Genomic DNA, 20,920 nt, shown 5'->3' on the forward strand with positions numbered 1-20,920 from the left:
GGATCTGGACAGGCTGGATCGATGGGCTGAGGCCAACCGGATGAAGTTCAATAAGGCCAAGTGCCGGGTTCTACACTTCGGCCACAACAACCCCAGGCAATGCTACAGGCTTGGGGATGAGTGGCTGGAAAGTTCCCCCGCAGAAAAGGACCTGGGGGTGTGGGTCGACAGCCGGCTGAATATGAGCCAGCAGTGTGCCCAGGTGGCCAAGAAGGCCAACGGCATCCTGGCTTGTATCAGAAATGGTGTGGCCAGCGGGAGTAGGGAGGGGATCATGCCTCTGTACTCGGCTCTGGTGAGGCCGCACCTCGAATACTGTGTTCAGTTTTGGGCCCCTCACTACAAGAAGGACATTGAGGTGCTGGAGTGTGTCCAGAGAAGGGCGACGAAGCTGGTGAGGGGTCTGGAACACAAGTCTTATGAGGAGCGGCTGAGGGAGCTGGGGTTGTTCAGTCTGGAGAAGAGGAGGCTGAGGGGAGACCTCATCGCTCTCTACAACTGCCTGAAAGGGGGTTGCAGAGAGGTGGGTGTTGGTCTCTTCTCCCAAGTGACTAGTGACAGGACTAGAGGAAATGGCCTCAAGTTGCGACAGGGGAGGTTCAGGCTGGATATTAGGAAAAAGTTCTTCACTGAGAGAGTGGTGAAACACTGGAATAGGCTGCCCAGGGAGGTGGTAGAGTCACCCTCCCTGGAGGTATTCAAGGAGCGTGTGGATGTGGCATTGTGGGATGTAGCTTGATGGACATGGTGCTGTGTGGTGTTGGGTGGGTTGTGGCTTGTTATTGTTGTTGTGTGGCGTGGGTTTTGTGTGGGTTTTTTTTTGTTTTTTTTTTTTTTGTTTGTTTTTTTTGTTTTTTTTTTTTTTTTTTTTTCCCCAGGTTGGACTCGATGATCTTACAGGTCTTTTCCAACCGTACTGATTCTGTGATTCTGTGATTCTGTCCTGCCCCTGGGAGATGCTCCCCAGAGGCACGTGGGGAACATCCAGCAGCTCTGCTGCCAGGCCAGGAGAAGACAAGCACCCGCTCACCGGAGCTCCAGCTGCTGTTTGCCCATGGCCACTGCTGGGAAGGAGCCAATCTGCCAGTGAGGGCAAGAGGCGAGACTCTGGGAGCATCCATTTACAGTCTGCAAACCCCTGACCTGGACATGGTGATGGGCCTGCCAGATCCACTGGGCTTTACTCCTTGTTCCCGTTCCTGAAGGCAGGACAGCAGGGCTGCAAACATTGATGGAGGAAGGAGTGGCACAATCCAAACCTGTCCCCACTTGCTCCATCAGGCCAGGAGAAGCCCTGGGCATCTCCCTTCATCCCTGTTCACGTTCATCTTTTAGAAAGATCTGTTTCTAAAGCAATGCCTGGATACTGAGCCTGACCCACAAGGTCTTCCAACAACCCCCTAGCTCGGGTGAATGTGGCTAGTATTCATCTGGATATGGGAAATATCCAACAGGCAGCACGAGGGAGCATTTGAGACTGTAAGAGCAGGGGGAAGTACCGGAGGAGTTGCCCAAGCCGGAGCTCCTCTCATGACACACCTTGTGTTGTCAGGGCCAAACCCAGCTGGCCCAGATGACCTCGCTTGCACCCTCCTGCTCAGAGCAGATGAGAAGTTGAGCAAGAAGGAGCATTTGCAGACACCATGCTGGGCTGTGTCCATCCCCTGAGGTACTGAGCCACTTCCCCAGCCTGCTCTAAGCTAGGACCGAGCTCTGACACCCAAACCAGACCAAGCATCCACACACAGAGATACTCTGACAAACCCAGTGCCACAGCCACGATATTCAATCTCCCTGCAACCTGCCTTCGTTTGTGAGCGCAAACGAAGTGGGGAAGCAGCACGGCACCTCACAGCCCTCACAGTATTGGTGTGTTCACCAGAAAGAGACATTTCTTCTGCAAAGTGGTGCTGCCGTCCAGCCAGCACCCACCATCTGCTCCAGCCCAGCCAGTACATTGCTCCCACTACAGCACCGCAGCCCAGCGCTTGCTCAGCGAGGTCCCCCAGTTCCAGGGGTGCCCTCATATCCACCAAGCTGGTGAGAGGGTGGGACCTGAGGGTGCCAGTCTGCCTGACACAAGCCTCTTGACCAGCAGTGTCTCAGCACCGCCATGCCACTGCAGCTCCTCAAAATCCTCCTGTGCTGCTGCTGGAACCCACCCATTAAACATTATAAATAAATCACAACAGAGAAGCGTGGTTATTACAGTTATTACCTTGTCATTAAACCGGACCATGTGCCACACGACCGATTCCAGGGTCCTGGCTGCTCTGATGTTACCTGCTCCCCACCAGCCTCAGCTAATTGCAAGTCCACTTTGCTTCTAGGTCACTAAATGGGTGGACTTGCTGCTGGGTTGAAGGCTCCCTGAACAGGCCCACGGGTGCTGCGGCCCTGCAAAGGGCCTGGAGGGACACCCGGGAAGAGGAGAGGGAGCCTGGGATAGTGGGTGCAGTTGCATGCAGCATGGCTTCCTCTGGGCCCACGCGGGAGAGCTGGGGCGCCCTGCCGAGCTTCACCACGACAAACACCACCCCCTTAGCCATCGAGACCTGGGGTGGCGGGAGCTGGGGGGTTGTGGTGAAATGCATGTGTCCTGCATTGTGAGCTCCAGGGCTCGAAGGACTGGAGTACGCAAACTCGTGTCAGCTCACCAGGCCTCCTCCAGAGCTGCCAGGCCAAATGCTCCCTTCTGCCCAGGGTGCCAGAGCTCACGTGGACTTGGGTTTGGGCTGAGGAATGGTTACGCAGCTTCCCCTCAGCGTGGGAAGAGCCTTGCTCACCCCACCAATCCCCAGCCACAACAAGAGCTGGCACTTGGGCCCCTTTGTGCCCTGCCAGGGCACACGGCAGCTTGGCCCTGGCGTGCCTCGAGCTAACAAAGGTCTCTGGGCTTGGTGAGACAGCCAGGGAGCCGGGAGATCAGAGCTGGCACCTGGAGGGCAGCACGGGACCGTCCTGGTATTGCTCCACGCCAGAGCCCCAGCCCCAGCTGCCCAGGCTGCCAGCACCCAGCCTGGCTGGCAGCGGGAGGCACTCGTGCCTGCTGTGCTTTGGGGAACTCCGGCACAGCTCCAGCTCACGCACAGGCAGTCACGCCAGGCTGCTGGGTTCACAGGCATGCCGTTGCGCTGGCTGTTTCATCCTCTCCTCCCCTCACACGCTGCCAGCTCCAACTGTTGCCCCTTAACCAGGCTTGGGAGTAGCTGGGTGCACAGACTGAGCCCCCTGAAATACCAGGTAGACACAGCCCAACATGCAGCTAAAGTAATCGCGGCTTTAGCCAGCACTCATGGGTCAGCCCTCCCTTGCAGGAATCATAGAATCATTTAGGTTGGAAAAGACCTTTAAGATCATTAAGTCCAACCATAAACCTAACCCGTAAACCTAATTCCTGATGCCTAACACATATCCCTTCACAAGCCCAGTGGAAGCACGCAGCTCCTGCCTGGAGACCACGCCGCGCAGTGTCAGATCAGTTGTGGGGCACACAGGCCACGAGCTGGATCCTACCTTTTCATTCTTGGCGTCTGTATCAAGCTCTGCTATCTTGGCCCACTTTTGCCAGAAGTTGGGGTCATCTAGGGAAATGTCAGTTCTGTTTCCTGATGCTACGAAGCTGGCCTGGGAGTGAAAGAAGAGGAGTGAACAGGGTGCAACCCACCATCCAGATGTGCTGTCCCCCATATAGAGATCGCCAACACATTTGTCTGCAGCGCGCAGCCTCGCTGTCACGGGGTGTTACACCCCATGTTGACACACGCCAGAGGGCTCTTTGTTTGCTTAAGGGAGCCGAAGCCCTCTCTTCTGCAGTCCCGCCTGATCTGTTGGAAATGGAGCCTGGGCTGTGCCACCCGCAAGAGGAGGAGGGACAGATGGCCCTTGGTGCCCCCAGTAGACACCAGCCACCAGCGTGGCACAGAGCTGGCTCCTTGGGCTCCCTCCTGCGGGGATGTCAGGGCCCCACGGCACGCAGCTTCCCATGGCAGAGCAGCACCCAGCTTCGGGTGTCATGCAGGCCAGCAGCCGGGTCCCACCACCACCCTGGGGGTCTCCCTGCAGAGCCAGGTCCCACGGCAGCAGAAGAGTGAGGCTGGAGACAGAGGTGGGCTGCACTGCAGGAGGGCTGTGCTGAAGGTACCACAACTCCTTCCCACACCACCAGCAGCCCAGGTCTCCACCTGCATTTCTGCTTGGCGAAGCACCACACTGAGGCAGCTCCGGTGTCCGGAAGGGCAGGGGAGGTGACAGACTCTGGACCAAATAAGCTCAGCCCATGAGTAGATCAGCCCAGCTCAGGACTGCTTCTCACCCAGGCTTTGAACTCATCCATCCTCTCCAAGGAGAGGCCTGATGGTGCCCACAACAGCCTGGGCAGGGGTTCTAGCTCTGGGCATGGCCTGCTGCCACGGCAAGGAGTCCTCAGCCCATCAGAAGAGCGAGCCCTCCACCCTGCAGTGCCCCAGCTGGGACACAAGAGCAGCTCTGCATCCATCCACACCGCCGGCCCAGTGACAGAGCACACCCTGGCACTGCCCAGCACCTGGAGGACAGCCCCTGCTCTGCCTTCTCACCAGCCTGAGCCAGCTTCAAAGGCAAAGTGGAAGCTGGCACGCTGACCCCTCCCAGGCAGCCTCACATCACCCGCTCAGGCTGGTGGCCCCATCTTCAATGCTCTGCTGACCACCAGTGAGACAGGAGACCACGCTGCTGCCGTGCCCCAGCAAGCTTTCACTTCTGGGCGCAGCGGGACAGGCAGGAGAGCTTGGCCTCCGTGCAGACATGTCTCTACACACAGGCAAGAGGTGAGCCCACCACTACTGTCCTGCGCGCTCCCAGCATATCCCCCACCACCTCGGGGGGAGTCCCCCTTCCCTCCCGATGGAGCACAGCACACCTTGGCAAAGGTGGAGCCCTTCCCCTCAGACTGGATCGTGATGGTCTGTGTCCTGCGCTGGAGGATCTGATCGATGTCTTCCTCGCAGAACTTCGATCCTTCATCCTCCTCGTCCATGAGAGCGCCATAGGCACCCTTCCGCAGCAGGTCCTCTACCTCCATCTTTGAGAGCTGCTGAACCTGCCCAAAACATGGGGGCATCACCAACCTGGCCAGCTGCCCTGGGCACTGCACAGCAGGAGAAGGCTCTTCCCTCTGCCCCAGGAGGGAGGACAGAGATGCCCCAAGCCAACCCAGACTGCTACAGCAAAGAGATCACTTCAAAATGCTGCCTGAGGGACCGTCAGGAATTTCAGTCCATGTCACCCAGACACAGCAATATGTGTCCCCCAACCCTGTGGCAGTGCAGGGACAGCCTGCCAGGCCAAACAGCAGCAATGTGAGTGTGTGGGACCAGGCTCGCCCTCCCCAGGAGCCTGCTCAGGTCTCTGCTCCAACCTGGCAGTGACTTGCAGGGGAAGGAGAGCTCTCCCACAGCACCTCCCGCCTAGCCCCACTGACAGCCAACCTACCCCGTTGGTGCTGCCTTTGCGGTTGATGTCCTGCAGCACAGCTTTATCCAGGCCCAGCTTCAGGCTGGCCTTGTCGAACATCTCCCGCTCGTAGGAATTCCTGGTGATGAGGCGATAGACTTTCACCGCCTTGCTCTGCCCGATCCGGTGGCAGCGAGCTTGAGCCTGGGAGTGCAGAGGGCACAGCATCAAGCAGAGTGAGCCCAGCAGGATGGGGACCGTGCGGCTTGTGGCACCCTGCACCAGCACCCACCACTCACCCACCTGAGCCACAGTCAGGTCCCACCCACCAGAGCCCCCTCATCTACTGCCTGTGGCTGACGTGGCAGGGCTCTGCCAGTGGGTCCTGGTTAGCACCAGGCCTGCACGGCTGTGGAGCAGGAATCGGAGACCCCTGCACCCCTGGGCAAGGACACGGGGCTCAGGCTGGAGCCTTGCCTCTCTACAGATGGGGGACACCCAACACTTCACCCCCCCCCAACACCAGGTATGGACAAAGTATTGCCTGGTCTGTGGTCTATCCGTTCTTTTAGAGCCACACCGTGATGTCCTCCATGACGCGTCCCCTCTGCCTGCACTCCTGCCAGCTCTCCCAGCATGGCACCCCATGCCCAGTACAGCTGGGTGCTGCTACCCTTCCCTCCCCGCCTTGCATGAGTGATGGCAGCCATGCTGCAGGACCTCCTGGCAGTCTGTCCTGGCCCGGCCCGTTACCTGGAGGTCGTTTTGTGGGTTCCAGTCCGAATCAAAGATGATGCAGGTGTCGGCAGCGGTCAGGTTGATGCCCAGCCCACCTGCCCGCGTGCACAGGAGAAAGACGAAGCGATCCGAGTCAGGCTTGCAGAAGCGGTCGATGGCAGCTTGGCGCAGGTTCCCGCGCACCCGCCCGTCAATGCGTTCATAGGTGTACCTGCTCCAAGAAGGGAAGAGGCAAGAGCAGGGTCACAGCAGGGCCTGAACTGGCTGCGGCTTACAAACCCCTTGTTGCTCCTTTCCCCGGGCTGTGTGTGGTCACACAGGCAGCTGGGACTTACTGGCAGGACCTGTGCACAGGTGGGGGCTCAGGCCCCAGCAGCCTGTGTGCACTGTGGTTGTTCCCGAAAGTCGTTCCTCTTATGATGGCAAAATCATCACAACGCCACACATGGTGCATGGATATGGGGCTCAGGGGAACCAGGACCAAGGGAAGGAACTATTTCCATTTGGTCACTCCTAGGACTAGCCCTGGGCAATGCAGAATGGACAGGCCACAGCTGCCCAGCTTTGGGGTCTCTGCACCCACCAGCAGTAGCCTGTAGCCCGGACCCTTTGCTACGTGGCCACAGAATAGCCAAATACCCACCCTGGCCTGTTTCCACTCTACATCTACAGTGCAGGATGGAGGTGATGTGGAAGAGCTGTAGTGAATGATGAAGCCTGTACTAACCGCCTCTGAATGAGATAGTCTTCCAGGATGTCGAGGCAGCGCACCATCTGGGAGAAGATGAGCACCTTGTGCCCACCGGCAATCAGCTTGGGAAGCAGCTTATCAATGAGCACCAGCTTCCCAGCTGCCTGGATCATCGCCTGCAGCTGGAAGTCTGGCGCCTCTGGGCTGTGTGTTTTACGGAAGTCTTCCAGGATCTTCTCCTCTGCCCCTGCCAGGTGAGAAGGGATGTGAGCTATTGGCGAGGCTGGCAGTGCAGCTGCCCCCAGCCTCCCTCCCGTCCAGGGCAACGGCAATCCACCATGCAAGGAACAGAACCCATGCAGTCGATCAGATCTACGGAGGTTGGCTAGAGACCTCCAGAAGCCCCTCCAGTCCTGTGACTCTACTCCTTCTTCAGGGCTTGCACCAGCTTTTGGCAGAACAAGCCAGGCTGGGATGCTGGAGAGCGTACCGTGCCAGAACATCCCCAAACATAGCGAGCCTCGCAAGACCCTGAGATGCCCACCAGCAAGCAGCACCTGTGGGGAGCTGGGCTGCCCGTGAGGGCAACAAGGCAGATCACTGCATCCTGTGCTGGGCCTGGATGCACGACCACACCGGCAGCAGTTGGTTGGGTGAGCTCTGCAGGTAGTGACCAGTAAATGTTGCCGTGATATCTGGTCCCCCCCACACCTCCTGTGCACAGCCCTCACCGTTGATGAGATACGGGTGATTGCAGCACTTCCGCAGCTCCATCATGGTGTTGATGAGGTTGGGCATATTGTGCTGGTTGGCACCCTTGGAGAGGAAGGAGAAGTTCTTCTCCAGGATGGCCCGGTAGTATTTCTTCTGGATATTGGTCAGCTCCACCTCAATGATGGTCTCCTGCTTGGGTGCCAGATTCTTCTCTACATCATCCTTCAGCCGTCGCAGCATCATGGGCTTCAGGATGGACTGCAGCTTCTTCACCTGCCAGAGCAAGCGCAGAGATTCACTGCCCTCCCTGCATGGCAAGCACACGGTGACAACAGCAGAGGGGCCTGCAACGCTAGAGCCTCCCCAGGCTGGAAACCCACTACAAATGACCCCGAAGCAGCTGCTCTGTTGACCGCTAGGACAGCTTCAGGGTCTGGCTTCCTTGGGGCACGCATGTGAGCGACCAACCCTGGGCCATGAACTCCACACGCTTCTGCTGCCAGCAGCCTTGGGTAAACGTGTCTGCTGCAGGAGGAGAGCTGAGAGCTTTGACAGCAGCTGAGATGATGGTTGCTCCATGTGCCCATGCCTGCTCCCTCAGAATGATGATCTTTGTGCAATCTCCACTTAAGCCAGACATTCAAATGGCAGCAAGAAAGCGCAGGGGACTGAGCTGCTTTCCATGACCCACGCTCAAGGGGAACTTTGGAGGACGGCTCCCCAGTGGAACCTGAGGAGGGCCACTGACACATGGACTTACTGATCTCCTCACTCCCCGTACACTCCTGTAGGTCTCAGGGACAGACCAGGTGGGAAATGTGGGTGAGCTGTGCTGCCCAGGGGCAGTAGGGAGCTAGGTGGGGAGCAGACCACTGCCTTGGCACAGGCTGGTCTCCTCTCTCCAAAGCAGCACTGGGGGCTCTGTCACAACTTTGCTTTTCCCGGCATGAGGAGTCCTATTCAATTCCATGAAGCACATGTCTCAGTGCATGCCTGGCTTGGTGACCATGTGTCCCAGTGGCCTGTGCTAACAGTCACCAGCATCTCTTCTAGGTACCTGCTCCTCTGTCTTCAGGTCTCCAAACTCCTCCAGGAAGGCTGTCTCTGAGGGGAACTGCTGTGGCTCCAGGAAGTTCAGGAGGCTGAAGAGCTCCTCCACCGAGTTCTGCAGGGGGGTCCCTGTCAGCAGCACCTTGTGCTCCTGGGTATACACAGAAAACAGGTTGAGGGCTCAGACTCACTGGCTGGGTCCAAGGGTTCCCAAGAGCGCAATGCTCCTTGTCTTCCAGCCTCAGGAGCACTCTGGGTGGCCTGGGGGCACACACACTCCCTGAAAGGCTCGCCTGCCCACGGTGCCAGCCCTGACCCAGCCACTGCCACGCAACACTGTCTTGCGGCTCCCAGGACGCTCCCCTGGACGTGTCCCACTCCAGCTCTGTGCAGCAACAACAGACAAAACCGAGAATCCCACACTGCCCCCAGGCTTCAGCCCTGACCTGGCACAAGACCCTCAGGCAGGGCTGTGCTGGCACCAGACAGGGACACTGACAGAGCCCAAACCCCTGTGTACCTAAGGGCAGGATGTCCCTCTTCTGGGCTCAGGTAGAACAAGAACGTGGCCCAGAGCCATGTGATACCGAGAGGCATCAGGGACCTGCTGCTACAGCCAGCGTGAACAGGGTGCTCCAAAATCAGCAGGGGCACAAATGACTGTGTCAAGGGCGCGCTGGGAACAAGGAGGAGCTTTTGCTAGAGGTTCATCATGTAGGTACATGTGCAATAAAAGGAGACAGGTGTCCAGACAACCCCCCAAGACCTGGGGGGGTGAGGAGCGGATGACCCTTCAAGAAGAATGCACTCCCTTCCACGCGCTGACACTGCGGGCTCTGGCTTCAGGCACCACCGGGTGCTGCCTCCCGGGGCACACCAACCGCTCTGTCCCAGCAGTGCCGGAGGCTTGGGCGCTCGCTCACTGCTCAGGCCAATCCTCCTGCCCAACCTAATGCAGGTAACGTCCCCAAGAGTCACCAGCTATGAAAGAAGGGCAATTGTAACGTGGGAGGCTCCCACAGCACTTGCACAAAGGAAGGTGATGGTTACGAAGGGGGGCCAGCAGCAATACTGCTTTACCCCACACTGCTCACGACCCAGCAGGGATCTGCACAAGACACAAGGTCATGGGAAAAACAGCACGGTCTTTGGGAACTGGAGACATAAGACTAACAATTTTCGGAGGCCTGGCCCAGCTACAGGCGAGTGTGATGGAACCTGGGTAGGGCTGGGAGATCCAACAGGCCTGACGGCCCTTGGTCCAGCAAACAGCAGCGCTGCCTTTCCCAGGGCTGGAAAGGAGCTGGACATCCAAATTAATTTCTCAGAGCAGCTCATTAATCCCTTTTTCACCACGCACAGTCCTGTACCCCCATCCCTGGCACGGACTGGTCCCATGTTTGCAGAGCAGGAAGAAAACAGCTGGAATACTGCAGCCCTGCTCACCACAAGGTACAAGGGACACCACGGCCAGAGGATGCTGTGCACGGCTGGTCAGAACTACCTCCACGTGCTGCAGAAGCCTAAGCTGTGCTGCAAGGCCAGGCAGTGCTCTTCCAGGGACTGCACGCAGAAGGGAAGGCATGGGGGGGCCTGCCCTGCTGTGGGTTAATATTCCACTTCAGCAAAAAGGAGTCTGTGATGGCTGCAGGGCACCAGTGCCCCATCCATCAAAGGGCCCCTGTCACTGGCACTACTTCAGCAACCTGATGGGTCCTGGATGGTTTTCCCTCTGACAGGGAGCTCTCAGCCCTGGCACTGGGCCTGAGCAGCTGCCAGTGGCTTTTGACTGCTAGGCATGGCCATCTCTGGCCCACCCTGCTCTCACGTGAACCTGGGCAGGACATGCTCACCAGGGCCATGAGCTTCAGCCCCTCCAGGAGTTTGCAGTTCCTGTTCTTCAGGCGATGTGCCTCGTCAATGACCACGCAGCGCCACTGGATCTTCTTCAGCTCCGGGCAGTCGGCAAGGATCATCTCAAAGGTGGTGATAACCACCTGGAACTTGAAGATCCCAGGGAGAGGGTTACCCTAGGGAGACATAAACCATATGCAGTTCCTTCTTCCTGCAGGGCAGCAGGATACCGTCAGACATCCTGTCAACATATCAGTGTTAGCATCTGGCTCCTAGCTGGGACTGGGATTTCCCCAGATTCATCTCTCTCAAGCAGCGGGCTGGTTCCTGCAAAGCCTCCTTGCTGGCTGCAGGTTGCATCTCTCCAAACCAGACACTGATTCAGGGCAGACAAACAGGCCTGGACAAGAACTGCGGCTGAGGCTCTGCTGCATTTTCCCCTTTCTGCATGAGTTGGGCCTGTTCTTCACTCATACACAGTGCACCCTGAGCCCATGCCAGGAAAGGGGTCTTAAAAGATCACCCTTCCCTCTCCAAATGAACCACAAGATCCACATGCAGCTCAGTGCTTCCCAAATAAAGGAAGCCAGGGCTGGGGGACGCATCCTGGGAGTGTTGTGTGCATCAATCACCTGTGTGTCCCTGTACACCATCTCGTACTGCTGGATCATCTGCCGGCTGATCTGGCTGCCGTGGTACACGATGGCATTCATCTCCGTCCAGGTGCGGAACTCCCTCTCCCAGTTGGTGATGGTGGAGAGAGGTGCGATGATGAGGAAGGGGCCATGGATGCCCATCAGGAATATTTCTGAGAGGAAGGTGATTGACTGGATTGTCTTCCCCAGCCCCATCTCATCAGCCAGGATGCAGTTCTTCCTGCAGATATGGACAAAGGCAGGTGAACGTGGCTCTCAGGGGCAGGAACCACCCTGTCACCAACTCCTCCATGGGATGTCAGGCACATCACCTCCACCCACACCTCTCTGACCCTGCAGCATGGAGAGTGGGGGGACATTGGTACAGCGGCCCAAACTGGTCTGGGTAAGCCAGACCACCCAACTTCTTGTAAGATGATGGACTCAAAGTTAGTGTAAAAGATGCTGTCCTTTGGGTGCACACTAGCCAGTGAAAGATGCATCTGACGGCCTGCTGCAGCTCAGAACATGCACATACCTGCACTCCTGCCGCAGGAATGGGTCACCAGTAGCCTGGCCAATACCAAAATCCAGGTGTCTCTTTGACCCATAGCTAAGCCCTACTATCTCCAAGACGCATCAGCATTTTCCAGGGAGAAACATTCCTAAAGACTCAGTTGCAAAGCTAAAACACAATTTTTCTGGCAGCTGCCTGCCAGCGCCAGCACTGGAAGGTCTCAGTGGCTGCCCTGTCAGACCCCTGTTTGTCAGCTCTGATCCCCCAGCTCTGCTGCTCCCCTGACTGCACACACCGGGACCCTACAGCCAGCAGGACTCCTCGTGGGGGCACAGGGCTCCAGCCCCTCCTCACCTGTTATACCAGTTAAAGAGAAGCCAGTTCATTCCCTCCAGCTGATACTCCCGCAGCTGGTTGCTGTTCTTATACTCCCGGGACTTCTCCAGTTTCTGCCAGGACTCAGATGCCGGGCGCTCCTAGGAGGACAGAGCAGGAGCAAGGTCCATGAAGAGGAAAGGGCTAACGCTCAGCGAGGCCAGACCCCGCTTCTGGGGCTGCACATCAGGACAACACTTCAGAACAGTCATTGACAGCTGATTCACAGCAAGGTCTTGGCCTCCGGATCCCACCCTCGGATTCTGCTAACTAACCCATCCGGTGGGGAGGATATGGGGCTTGCACTGCAGCAGCAGGGACAAGAAGGTCAGCACTGCTGGACCTTGGCAAGACACAGACAGTCCCTGCCTGCCCAGGGCAGTGAGCTGCCAGCCGGGTACGTTACCTCTGGGTACGTTACCATGTGCTTGATTTCTGGAGGGATTTGGAGGGCTTCAAACTCTTTAATCTTCCCTGGGTCAACATCCTCCTCCAGCTCCCAGGTGCTCTCCTCGTATGGCAGCGAGCACCACTTCACCAGGTAGTGAGTCACCTCCTGCAGCGCAGAGAGACAGGCTCAGAGACAGCGCAGGGCTCAGGGCCGCCCAGCCCCAGCGTGTGGGCGCAGACTGCCACTGAGAGGGAGTCACAGGGACGGTCAGCGGCCCTCCATTTACCCCTGTGCCAAGGGGTTCCTGGGGACAGGGCTCAGGCTGTGCAAGGCTGGGAAGGCCTCAGGGTGCTCAGAGATGAAATGCGGTGCACATCGTGGGTCTGGGCCTCCTGCCAAGCCTCCCTCCCTCCCTCCGCGGCACAAGCAAGCGATGCAGCCACTCACCTCCCCGGTGTCAGGGTCCTTTGTGTGAGCCACCTCCAGAATTCGATCTACCTCCACATAGTCTGGATTGAACAAATCCTCATCAGGCTGTGACAGCAAAGAGTGAAAAAAGGGGTAAGTTCAAGGTGATTCCAGGGTTAAACAGATGGCGGGCATGAGTAAACAGCTGCGGGACATCTGTCCCCAGGACGCTGCTAGCTGTGCGCAGCTCACCAAGTGCCCTGGATGCAGGTACGCGACATCTGTCTCTGGGCAGGGAGGACGCAGGAGCCCTGCAGAAGGCAAAGCTCTTGCTTTGGAGCGGCCGCGGGCTCCACGCTGCCCTTGCTGGGAGGCAGGAACATCCTCTCCAGCCCATCTGGTCCCAAGGTACAAAGCCCTGAGCTGTATGTTCCAGCTTACGTGCAGCATCCAGAGCTGTGACTGTCATAGCACAGAGCTACAGATAGCACCCGATGAACTCCACTCCTCTGCAAGGGATGACACCTTGTTCTCTGTCTCTGCCTCTCTCTCTCCCCACCTTCAGCTCAGCAGTCACCAGCAGCAACCGCTCATGAGGCAAGAGCTCATCCTCCTGCCAGGAACACCTGGGGAGGAGTGGGCTTTAGACTAGCAGTGGTCCTCAGAGAGGCACACTGTCTAGGGCTTGGGAAGGAGAAAAACCAGGCTTCTATGTTCACAGTTCCCCAAGCCCCAGTCAGTCACAGGAAAGAGCGTTTGCTCCTTGCTAAATTGTTAGTGGTACAGTGTGTTCCAACACATGGTTTTTCTTTGCATCCTGGGAAAGACCCCAAACAGACTTGGGGGTGAGAAATTTGACACACCCCCCCAGCTTTCAAACTATATCCATGGAGAAATTTTCATAGCCTACTGGCCTGATTTACACTTCTAAGGGGCAGTTTGAGGAGATCCAACAACTATCTCTGGAGCAGCAAGATGAATTATAGAACACCTTTCACATTAAACGAGATTAATCTGCTTACAGAGCAGAGCAGGCAGGAGCTGCCCTAAGCCCAAGTATTTATAGCTCCCTCTCTCCCATAGCATCTCTGCTCCACCATGAAAGCACCTCCAGCACTGCACGCTGTCCTCCCTCCCACTGAGCAACGCTTCCAGGGTTGGCAGTGCCTGGCAAGTGACACTTGCCACCTTGCCCATACCTCTGCCCGTAACACCACAGGTGTTCAGGGCACTGTCATGGCCCCTGGGCTCCAGCATCCCCACCCGCTCACCCTCTTGTGCTGTGCCCTGGTTCAAACCAGCCGGGAAGCTCGAGGTGTCATGCTGCTGCCTGGGCACTGCCACGGTGTCAGCAAGGGGACGCAGGCAGGGCGCTGGGCAGCACCCCGGGATCGCTGAGCTACAGCAGAGCTCAGGCAGGGCAGGCACAGCCGCACAGTGAGCCCTGCCTGCCCACTCCTAGCCCTGACTTTTGGCCCTGGAGCTGGTCTCGCCTGGGCAGGGAGGTGCCAGAGGCAGCGCTCAGCTCTTGGCCTGCTCAGCCACCGCACCGGGCCCAGGTGTGCTGGCGTCCGACACAGCTGCTTGCCGCACTCAGCTCTCACCTCTGTAAAAATATGCTTCATCTGAGCCTGCTTGTTCCGGAAGCGCTTTATCTTCTGGGAGATCCTGGGGTCCTTCTCCAGCTCCTCCAGAGTTGCCCACTTACAGTGGAGGTAGGAGCTGCAGAGGAAAAAAAAAATCAACAAAACGTGACCAAAGAGACCTTTGGGCCTGATCCCACCCGCCACGTAGACCAGCAGGGATCTCCCAGCAACCCAGAGAACACCCAGCCTATGCCTCGCCATGTGAAACCCCAAACCGGAGGAAGCCATGGCCCAGGTCCAGGCCAAGACTGAGCACTGGTTGCAGCGGCTTTCCTGCTTCCCACCACCGGGGCTGGCTCAGGAGGACAGGGGCAGCGAGACAGGGATGCTGGGGCTGGGACGGAGGTGGGAGCGCACAGCCCTCACTCCTGCATGCACAGGACCCACTGCCACGGCACAGAGCACAACAATGCCACACGTACAAGTTCCTATACTTGACATAGAACTCCTCCATCTCAAACGCCAGGCCTCCGGGATGAGCCTGAAACCAAGGGAAGGAGAGTTAGTCAGAGCCTGTGCAGAACTGGGTGGCATCCTCTGTGGCCTGGGTGCAGACAGGCGTCCCCTGCCCGGCCACAGGCTCCAGGCAAGCTGAGCCCCATGGATGGCAAGGATGGCCAGGCACTTGGTGTGCTGCCTGCTCCAGAGGCTCCGTGGCCCTGGGGAACGCGATGTGAGCGTGAGACCACCCTTGAGCACGGGGGACTCAAACACCTCCTGGGCATCAGCCCAGGCCTGACTCTTCTCCAGAGGCTTTCTGGTGCCCAGGGGAGGAGAGGCACCACATTGATCCCCAACCCAGAAAGGTGCCAGTCCAGGCATACCCCAGCAGCACCCTGCAAAGATTGAGTGCAAGGAATGGCACAGCAGCACCGACTGCTGCTACGTCTCATGTCCCTGCTGCACAAGGCAGCCAGGTCCTGTCTCTCCTCTGCCCAGGGACCCCCGGCCCCACTGACATCTTTGCCACTCACCTCCTTCTGCACCATCCTGGAGGCAAGGATCTTCTCAATGATATTGGCATCATCCTCGGGAGGCTCCTGGGGACAGGAAAGCAGAGCGCTGTTTTCCTGGCTCATCGCGTGGCTTAGCCGCTGGCACCTTCCCAGCAGAGAACAGCTGCTTGCTCCTCTCGCAGCCCACCAGCCGGGCAGGCAGAGCCGGCACAGCGGGAGCTGGGAGAGCTGTGCTTGGGGAACCCTTGCTAGCTGTGAGGGTGCAGATGCTGCCAGATCAGCTACACTCAGCCTCTGCCTGTGCTCCCTCAGCCAGCAAGGCCACAGCACTGTCGTGTTTAGCTGTGCGGGTCCTTCCAGCTAGACCAGGGCAGCCAGAGGGTGGCAAGTCTCCCAGAAAAGAGGAGGGAGTTGGGTGCTTCTGCCCTGAGACTCAAGGAAGGAAACAGGCCAAAACATGCACATCTCTTGCTCCCAGCCACTCTCCCTGCCAGATCTCTGACTTGCCTTGGCATTTATACAACCCTATAGGGCTGGATGGCCCCAAGGGTCCCAGCAGAGCAGGGAGCAGGGCTGTCAGGCTCTGCCACAGGCATCCTCTGTTGCTGCCGCTTGCCCACGGCCAGAGGACACGGGCAACAGCTCTTCAGCCCCACCGCTGTCCACGCGGCTCTTGCAGCAGGCTCAAACTGCTGCCTCCTGCCCTCCGCAGGCTTTGACTCTGCCAGGGGGAAATCATCTCACGGGGCTGCAGAGACCTGCTGGCCACCCATGGGCTCCCACCCCACTCCCTCACGCTGAGCACACCAGCTGTGCTGGAGGTGGCCTAACACTGTCCTGCTTCCATCTCCAAGGCAGCAGGCACAGGGCAAGAGGGGAGGTCCAGGCTCTCCTGGCTGCGTGCTGTGGCAGGACCAGCACCACCGAATTCCAAGGGACAAGAGAGCTGGGCTTGTGCCTGTCTACGCTGTAGCAGGAGAGGCACGGAAAGATTAAGGGGAGAGGACAGAGAGCAAAAATGTGGAGCTTGATTGAGCATTAGAAATACCCGTTCTGCCCTGTCTGTGAGATGGTACAGCAGCAGGAGGAAGAGCAAAGTGCAGAGCAGAAAGGAGGAGGACTCTGTTCATCTCCTTCAGACAGAGGCAGAGTCTGGACCAAGGCAAAGCAGCCCTGAGATGTCCCTTTGCAGACTAGAAAGACCACTCCAAGAAAGTCATGGGGCAGGCTGGGGAGGGACAGACAGCCGGGGTATCCCACACCACTCACCCAAAAGGGTCTGGGGAAGCCAAGGGAGTGCCCAGGGCTGCAGCAACCCCTCCATGCCCCAGCCCTCAGCTGACCTGCTGCCTCGGCACCCGCCCTGCAGTGTGGGGCAGGATGCCGGATCCAGCACCGCAACAGAGCGAGGAGGGTAACAGCAGCTCTGTCTGGGCCCCTCAGCTGCAGTCCTACGGCCCAGAGCAGGATTTCTGCCCTATTTGGGGAGCTCTGCCCCACACCAGGGTAACACAGCTAAGGGGAGCATGCGGAGATGCTCCCACTGCAGCCACTGTGCAGTGCCCTTTTCCCCATGCCCGGGCGTCCACCCTGGTGCTGCTGGGCTCCAGCTTGACCCTGGCCACACAGGGTTTGTGTGAACATGGCCAGGGGCACAGTGCTGCCATCGCAGCCGCCTCCAGAGCCCCGTGGCTGGGAGCTCCCACATTGACCTGCATCCCAGCCGGCTTACACAGGTCCATGGCTCATCGCTGGCAGCCTGCAGGCTGCTGGAGGAGCCCTGCGCTGCCCCAGAGAGCTGCTGAGGTACATGGCCAGAATCCAGGGGGGAAAGCTGCAAGTCCAGGCCATGGGGAGAGCAGCCCTGAGCCCTCAGCACTCCCATCTTGCACTGCCGGGTCAGTCCCAACCCGGGGAGCAGCCATGGCCAGGCCCGGCCAAGCCTGTTGGCAGGAGCCCAGAGCAGCCACTCAGCAGAGACCCTTGCTGCCATCAGACACCAGCCTTAATAATTCATCTGGAGCAGGACAAATTGAGGTGGAAGTCCAGGACTAAGAGGAGAGCAGGGTGGCAGCACGGACACGTGCCAAAGGCAACCCATTCCCACCTGCTGTTTTGAAAATCTCACTTGCAGAGATCACTGCCAGGAGCCCAGCTGGGACACAGCCCCGGGCAGCCGCTGAAGCAGCACCGGCAGCACCTCCTGTGGGTGTGTGGCAGCTCTCCGGGCAAGGCAGGAAGCACCAGGCCAGGTCTTATTTACTGGCCTAACAACAGAGCTGACTAATACCCACACCAAAGCCTTGTGAAGAGGGGACTAGAGAGGGACATTGGAACGCTATGAAAACAATTAGTGACCATTATTAGTATCTGCCAGCTTTGTTAGAGACCAGAGAGAGGGAAGGAGCTGCAGGATCCAACACACAGACCAGCAGAAAGGAGCTGCCAGCACCCACCAGGAGCCAGCGCTGAACCAGTGGGCAGAGGAGGCAGGGCAGCGAGGCCCAAACGCCAGTGACACCGGCTGGTCCCTGCCACGCTGCCCAGATCCCTACCATGCTGCCCAGCAGATCATCTTGGCTGGCAGGTGTCAGGCTAGGCATCTCTACACTCTGAGGACCTGATGGAGAGCAGCAATGTGGGCAGAAAATGATAACCTGGCACCTACAAAGCCCTCAGGTGGCAGAGCCAAAATAACAGACTAACCTCATGGACAGGAGCTACACAGACAGGAGCCAAAGGTGGGCATGGGCAATGGATGGGTCATGCCTTCAGGGACACGGTCCAGCTACATGACATGTTCCAGAGGCCTTAGTCTCCAAGCAGGAGGGGGACAGTTGGACCTGCACACCTCTTGCCCATCCCTTTGTGCACTCACAGTCCCTGCAAAGCCAGCCTGCACCCTCCCAGACAGGCACACTCTCACCCCATCCTCGTGCTGGGATCCCCCACTTCCTCGAACCTCGGCACCGACACCCTTGGACACCCTGCAGGAGGCAGGAGGCCCTGTCACCCCAGTCCCGCATCCAGCCCTACCTCTGCCTGCCACGCCAGAGTAGAAGCGGAGAGCGCAGAGGTTCGCCCAGCTCCCAGCACAGCTATTGTCTCGCCGTCATCATCCACCACCTTGAAATCCAGGTCCTCGTTGTACTTCCTCCTCTTCACTTGCCGTCCTGAGCGGCGTTTCTGTGTGTGTGATAAAACAGGCAGTCATGGGGGAGATGGGCAGACCAAGCACCTCCTCCTTGCTTGAGTGGAGGACAGAAAGCCCCAGGGCTGCCTGATCTCCAGCCCATCCCCTGCCCCAGTGGGATGGAGGTGATGGGAAGAACAGGCAGCCCTTGGGAGGTAAACCCATCACCATGGTGCCGAGGTCTCCATCAATGCCTGACCCACACAGCCCCATCAGCCCCCGAGACCTGAAGCAGAGGAGCCCTGCGGAGACATGGGCAGCTCCCCAGCCCTGCAGGGCCGACCTGCCTCCCCGCGCTGTGCCAGGAAAGGGGAGCTGCCAGGAGCCGTGGAGGAGAGGGAAACCTAAGGCTGAGGGAGGTGCAGTGCCCAAGGCAGCAGCGTGCACCCAACCCAGGACCACCAGCTGACTTTAAGCAGTGTGGCTGGCAGACCCTAGCCCCGGAGGCTGGCCAGTAGCTCCCCTCCGGGGCCAGGGTCTACTAGCCACACTGCTGAAAGTGCTCTCTGATCGCTGTGCCCCAAGGCCCAGCTCTTCTCCTACTCAGAGGCAGCTGGGATTTCTCCCACAGGCAGCCGGACGAGGGCTTCGGACATACCTGGCTGTCAGCCGACTCTGCAGACTCCTCTGGGCTCTGCACAGATGGACTCAGGAGATCCTGATCCAAATCCAAACTGTCCACTGGTATCTCGTTTTTCCTCTTCCCTTTCTTTTTCTTCTCCACAGGGGTGTCCTTGCTGCCAAGACAGACTGACAGTTAGATCTTGTCCTAGGGATCCCAGGGGAGAGCCAGCAGGCACCCACACATGGCTCTGGTCCCACTGGATCACCCAGAGGCAGCTCAAGGCTCCTGGGGCCTCCCCCACCATTGGGGATCCCCGGTCGGTGATGCTCATTAATCACCATCAAAACTATTTCTCCATCCAATTCCAGTACACTGGGATGAAAGGGTCCACCTGCCCCGGCCTGGTGTGGGGCAGAAAGGGGCTGGGGGCTCCCACCAACCAGGGGAACAGCCCCGCAGGGGCTGTAGGAGACGGGGTTCAGCTCATGGCCAGCCCTCACCGCTCCTTCAGCACGGGGAGCTCGGATGCATGAGGTCAGGACGCTCTGGATAGTGGCTCAGGCGTGGCGATGAGCTGGGAGGAACCAGGCCAGCCTCTCCCCTCCAGGCAGGGTGACCCCTTCCTTGGACCATGAAGTCTCAACAGTGAAGGCAGGTCCTGCACCAGAGCACGGTGCAGAGAGCCTCTGCGCCAGCTGGGAGACCGACAGGGACCTACGTCCAGCACAGGCGCAAGGAGGATCTCCCCACCCACAGCAGGCCAGGGCAGCGAGGTGCCTGCTCCGAGCAGAGCACTCACCAACACGTCCTGTGCCGATGAAAGTCGGGAATACAGTTCAGCAGCTCCAGAAGCAACCTGTGTCCTGGCACCCTGGAGACAAACCTCTTAGCCCAGTCTGAGAAGCACCAGCCACCTCCCGCGTGTGCTGCAGAGCCCTGCCAGACCCCAGTAAACCTTTACACCAGCGCTGAGGCAGAAGCTGCTCCAGCTCAGGTTTGTCTTCCCTGAGCCACGCACCGAGTCCCCTGCTGAGACGGCAGGTGAGCAGACACTGGCCTCTGCCTTCAGCCGGAGGGAGTTAAGCCCCGTGACCACCAGGAACATGGGGAGGAGGCAGATCCCAGACTCCCACCGGTGCAATGGCCCAGCACAGCAGTCACCACCGCCTCCAAGGGCCGGCTGGGAGGCTCTGCCCCACCAGGCAACTGTCCTCTGTGCTCAAGTTGCAGAGGGGATTTGGGCCCTGCTTCCAGTGAATCCCACCACCTTCCAGCAAACGTAAAACGTGCGAAGACACAGCCCAGCCCTGTGGCATGTTCTTGGGGTCAGGGCCAGCCAGCCCCCCGTGGCACCCAGCACCCACCACAACCTGCCTGCGCAAGGGAACGTGCCCAGGAAGCACCAGGCTAAGAAACAACTGCTCCCAACGTGCCCATTCACCCTTACCCTCTGCAAGGAACACTGTTAAGGGAAATATTTTAAAGAGCTGGTGCCTGTCCCTGGACTGAGCAACATCCCCTTCCTCACTCACAGCCCCACCAGCCGTCCCCTCTACATCCCAGACCCGCACAGTGGCAGAGGAACAGTTAGTTTCAAAGCTGTGTCGAGGTTTTACCCCCATTTCATGAGAAAAATCACTGCTTGCCTGGGACCAGCAAAAACCACGCAGTTAAAAAACTGCTGTTCAGGCCAGAAATGCCCTGGCCGTGCACCCGCACTTCAATTAGAGGCCCTGAAAATGCACCACGAGCAC

General features: G+C 58.5%; 1 protein-coding gene across 1 annotated transcript in view; it reads right to left on the reverse strand.

Moving 5' to 3' along the window:
* The window catches only part of CHD6 (chromodomain helicase DNA binding protein 6), a 98,404-nt gene that overhangs the window by 26,731 nt on the left and 50,753 nt on the right, over positions 1–20,920 (reverse strand). Inside the window, 17 exon segments of the mRNA XM_059827432.1 lie at positions 3,517–3,627; positions 4,901–5,080; positions 5,473–5,637; positions 6,187–6,382; positions 6,899–7,109; positions 7,594–7,849; positions 8,634–8,777; positions 10,480–10,656; positions 11,113–11,356; positions 11,987–12,108; positions 12,414–12,563; positions 12,846–12,932; positions 14,411–14,528; positions 14,875–14,933; positions 15,427–15,492; positions 18,445–18,594; positions 19,200–19,338. Coding sequence (XP_059683415.1) covers positions 3,517–3,627; positions 4,901–5,080; positions 5,473–5,637; positions 6,187–6,382; positions 6,899–7,109; positions 7,594–7,849; positions 8,634–8,777; positions 10,480–10,656; positions 11,113–11,356; positions 11,987–12,108; positions 12,414–12,563; positions 12,846–12,932; positions 14,411–14,528; positions 14,875–14,933; positions 15,427–15,492; positions 18,445–18,594; positions 19,200–19,338 — 2,575 coding nt within the window.

The sequence above is a fragment of the Gavia stellata genome, chromosome 20, assembly GCF_030936135.1.
Source record: "Gavia stellata isolate bGavSte3 chromosome 20, bGavSte3.hap2, whole genome shotgun sequence".
Taxonomy (NCBI): Eukaryota; Metazoa; Chordata; class Aves; order Gaviiformes; family Gaviidae; genus Gavia; species Gavia stellata.